Source organism: Octopus bimaculoides, chromosome 9 (assembly GCF_001194135.2).
Source record: "Octopus bimaculoides isolate UCB-OBI-ISO-001 chromosome 9, ASM119413v2, whole genome shotgun sequence".
NCBI classification, from domain to species: Eukaryota; Metazoa; Mollusca; class Cephalopoda; order Octopoda; family Octopodidae; genus Octopus; species Octopus bimaculoides.
The window spans coordinates 75,600,685-75,604,866 of record NC_068989.1 but is presented as its reverse complement, the minus strand read 5'-3'; the positions used below and the strand labels follow the sequence as shown (position 1 = coordinate 75,604,866).

The following is a 4,182-nucleotide window of genomic DNA, read 5'->3' as shown; positions in this document are numbered from 1 at the left end:
GAAATGCTTAGCGGCATTTCATCTGCCGCTACGTCCTGAGTTCAAATTCCGCCGAGGTCGACTTTGCCTTTCATCCTTTCGGAGTCGATAAATTAAGTACCAGTGAAACACTGGGGGTCGATGTAATCGACTAGTCCCCTCCCCACAAATTTCAGGCCTTGTGCCTTCAGTAGAAAGGATAATTATATGTGTGTGTGTGTGAGAGAGAGAGAGAGAGAGAGAGAGAGAGAGAGAGAGAGAGATGGGGAGTGTGAGATGTGAAAGGTATATTAATTAATGAACAACGGAGAAAGATAGAAAAATAACTATGATTGAAAAGAGAGAGAGTGGGGGAGATAAAGACGGAAAGTGGTGATAGAGTGAAAGATAGAGCGCGCAGGAAGAAAAAACAAAAGGTAACACAGAAACAACTAGAAATATACAAAAGAGAGAAAAAGAAAAAAGAAAGAAAAGGGGGGAAGGAATTTCAACCATGTTTCGTGGTCTGCTACCACAACAGCTCCTTTATAGGATTCAGTTAGCTCAAGACATCATCAGGAGGAACCACATCCGGTTTCGGCCCCTACTCCTCTACCGTTTTGACGTGGCTGGCCCTACCACTCCTTTCGGAGGTGTCTTCAGCTCTGGTGTTGGGTGCATGTCTTCTTTCTTCTATTCCCTGGCCTCTTCGATGCAGCATCAACGAGTGTCAGCGGACTATCTTGTCAAATTTCCCATTGAATACCTGCTGCTAGGCTCCAGCAGGCAGCCCCAGCAAGTAGAGGAAAAAGACACAATTTAGCCTGACCGTCATGTCAGCGTTCCTGTTCTTCCCTTTCTTCACAATTTAATATCATTAAAACAGATTCGATAAGGCAGTGATTTCTTTCTTTTTTTTTTTTTTTCTTTAATCGGGTAAATGACCGAAACGTTATCGTTGTAGACAACGTACGCTTGCATAAGACTTAGACATTTGTTCTGCTGAGTTCAAATCCAACTGAAATCTACTTGTTCGTTTCTTTGAAGTTGTTTTGTTTTTGGGGTTATTTTTTGTTTGTTCTTTGTAGTTTGCAAGTTGTTGTTGACAAACAACAGCAGTAATTTTATTCAGCTGAATACATGTCATTGATTGGTTGAAATTACCGAAATATGACAATTTTAACACGAAATAACTTTGAAAATATAAACTTTTCTCAACATTACTAAGAGTAAAAGATGCTTTATATGACATATTCTACCAGTGTCCGAAGTTTGAAAGTGCTTAGTTACAAAAAATTAATTTCTCGATGTGCCGTTCAAAGAGTAAAGATCCTGATTTCATTGTAACCGTTTTTCTTTTGGTGTTTTTTTCAGTTTTCAATGACATTGAAGGATTAATAGACGAGCATTGCCTTGAGATAAGCTTCAACGTACCAGAATTACAACAGGAACGTTACAGTTTAGAATACAATCAAAGAATTCGTGAGTAAATTAATTTCAAAATAACTTGCAGAAACACTGCCCTCCGGACGGTTTTCTGCCAATATGTATTGTTTAGTTAGACAGACAGACAGACAGACAGACAGACAGACAGACAGACAGACAGACAGGCAAGCGGGCAGGCAGACAAAGAGACAGGCAGATAGATAGGCAGGCAGGCAGGTGGACACATACATACATACATACATACATACATACATACATACATACATACATACATACATACATACATACATATGGACTGCTTGATTGGACGCTTGATGAGATCTGAGCCATTGATGTGAAAACCCGAAAAATACCAACGAGCACACATAATTTCCACATAAACAGTGACGTAGACCGCCTCTATCTAAATCGAAAACAAGGGGGCAGAGGCTTAACATCGATCCAAAATGCCTTTGAATGTCGCATCATATCACTTCGCCAACATCGTTTAACCGCCAAGTGTCGAAGTGCATCCCTTGACCAAGCTTGCATACATGAGGCTGATAACATCATAAGACTTGGAAGGCAGCTCCTTCAGCAATACTCTTTGTCTGATAACCTAGAACACATGCCCAAAGAAGTTGCACGACTCTACTGCAACGTATCATCAGATAAAAGAATGAGCCTATATGAGCAGAAGATTATGGATATGTTGTTTGTAGAAAGCTCCGTGATGATAGTAACATCGATCATCAAAGCAGTTTATCATGGACCAATAGCCGGATTACTACCTCCCACTTCGAAGGGTATGCGTTTGAAATTCAGGAACAGGAAATATCAACCAAGTGCCTGATGCCCAAAAGAGATAGAGATGCAGGAAAAGCCGTAAAATGTGACAACCGATGCAGACTTTGTGGAGTTCACACTGAAGATATCACTCACATCATAAGCAGTTGTCCGCGAATGTCATCACGTTATTATCTACCGATGAGACATGATATTGTAGCTAGGACACTCTATAATGAAATCCGTCGGAAGGATAATCCCGAGGACAAAGAAATAAAAACTCATAATATGGTAGAAGCCATAGCCACTCATAATGAAAAGGGATACTGGTGGAATGTATCAGAAAATTTAAGCACAACAGACCTGATATAATGATTTGGGATTGAGAAGAGAAATTGTGCACAGTTGAGGAAATTAGCGGCCCAGTGGATGTTAACATAAAGCTGAAGATCAGTGAAAAAGAGAACACCTATGCTGAACAATTGAGAAATCTGCAGTTACTCTATCCAGATTACAAGTTCATGTATATACCTGTAATTATTGGGCCCTGGGATATGTAACACACTGCTTAAATACCAATCTTCAGAAATTAGGCTTCTCAAAATCAGAAAGGAGAAAGCTGATTCAAAGACTACAGATCCAATCCATCACTGGAACTTTAAAAGTCTATAAAACTTTCCAGAAGTTTATCATTTAAATATATATGAGCATCTGAGGATATGCAACAAATGCATGAGAATACATACATAAAGCACACAAATCTGCACATACAAACATACATACAAACAAACAAAAATACCCTGCTGTTGATGTTGAAATTCCAATGAAGGAGCCTTGGATCTAGGTTAGAAACTGGTTCTTTCTCTATTGGCAAAAAATCTTGAAATAAACTGAATAATGATATACACACATACATATATATATATATATATATTCATTCATTACACTGTGGAACAAATTTTAAAAAAATTTTTGTGCCTCGAAGTTTTGACCCAGTGCTAGGTATGTTCATACCACCGAAGAAAAACATGACTTTCATTTGTTTCTAGCTCTAGTTTTTGGGATAGTACATTTATTGATGTGGACTACTTTGACAATATAAACTGAAAATTTCTAGTGCTGAGCGTACAAGAGCTGAAGGCAGGTATATTCGAGGGCCAGAAATCAGGAAACTCGCGAACGAACCAAGTTCCCAAGATTCAATGAGCTATGCTGAGGCAGATCCGTAGTCATCGTTCATTCTCGATGTAAGATATTCGCGGTGGGGAGAGACTCATAAAGTAGATGACTACTCTGAACTAGTAGAGAACATGCTCTCTTTTCCTTTTTGTCAACTTGGTTGTAATATGAACGTCAAACAGTGTTACTGTCAGCTCGCCGTCTAAGTATTTATTAATATAATTAACAGACTGACAAAAGCGGCGAGCTGGTAGAATAGTTAGTACAGCGGACAAAATGCTTAGCGGCATTTTACAAGTCTTAACGTTTTAAGTTCGAATTCTTCTGAAGTTAACTTTTCCTTTTATCCTTTCGGGATCGATAAAATAAGTGGTCTACTTAGCTCGGATCTTTTTCTTTTGGCCGGCAACCCTACAACCCTAAAGCTAAAACCAGTACAAACGCACGAACGATGTCATAAATAACAGTACCACTGATATTTGTTGTTGACAAACAACGGCACTAATTTTATTCAAGGTAAAAGATCCCATTACACCGTCAGAACGTCTTGTTGACAAACCACAGCCGTAATTGTTTTCCCCTCAATAGACGTCATTGATTGGTTGAAATTACCGAAATACGACAACTTTAACACGAAATAACTTCGAAAATAATGAATTTTCTTAAAAGCGCCAAGAGTAAATGATGTTTTAAATGACACATTCTACCAGTATACGAAATTTGAAAGTGTTTAGTTACAAAGAATTATTTTTTCTATGTGCCGGCCAAAAGGAAAAGATCCCTTAGCTCTTCATTTCTTCGGTAAAATATAGTGCCAGTTGAGCACTGGTACTA

General features: G+C 38.6%; 1 protein-coding gene across 1 annotated transcript in view; it reads left to right on the top strand.

Moving 5' to 3' along the window:
- The window catches only part of LOC106869762 (uncharacterized), an 80,073-nt gene that overhangs the window by 71,145 nt on the left and 4,746 nt on the right, over positions 1-4,182 (top strand). The window contains exon 2 of the mRNA XM_052970795.1: positions 1,333-1,440. Coding sequence (XP_052826755.1) covers positions 1,333-1,440 — 108 coding nt within the window. The remainder of the gene's footprint in view (positions 1-1,332; positions 1,441-4,182) is intronic.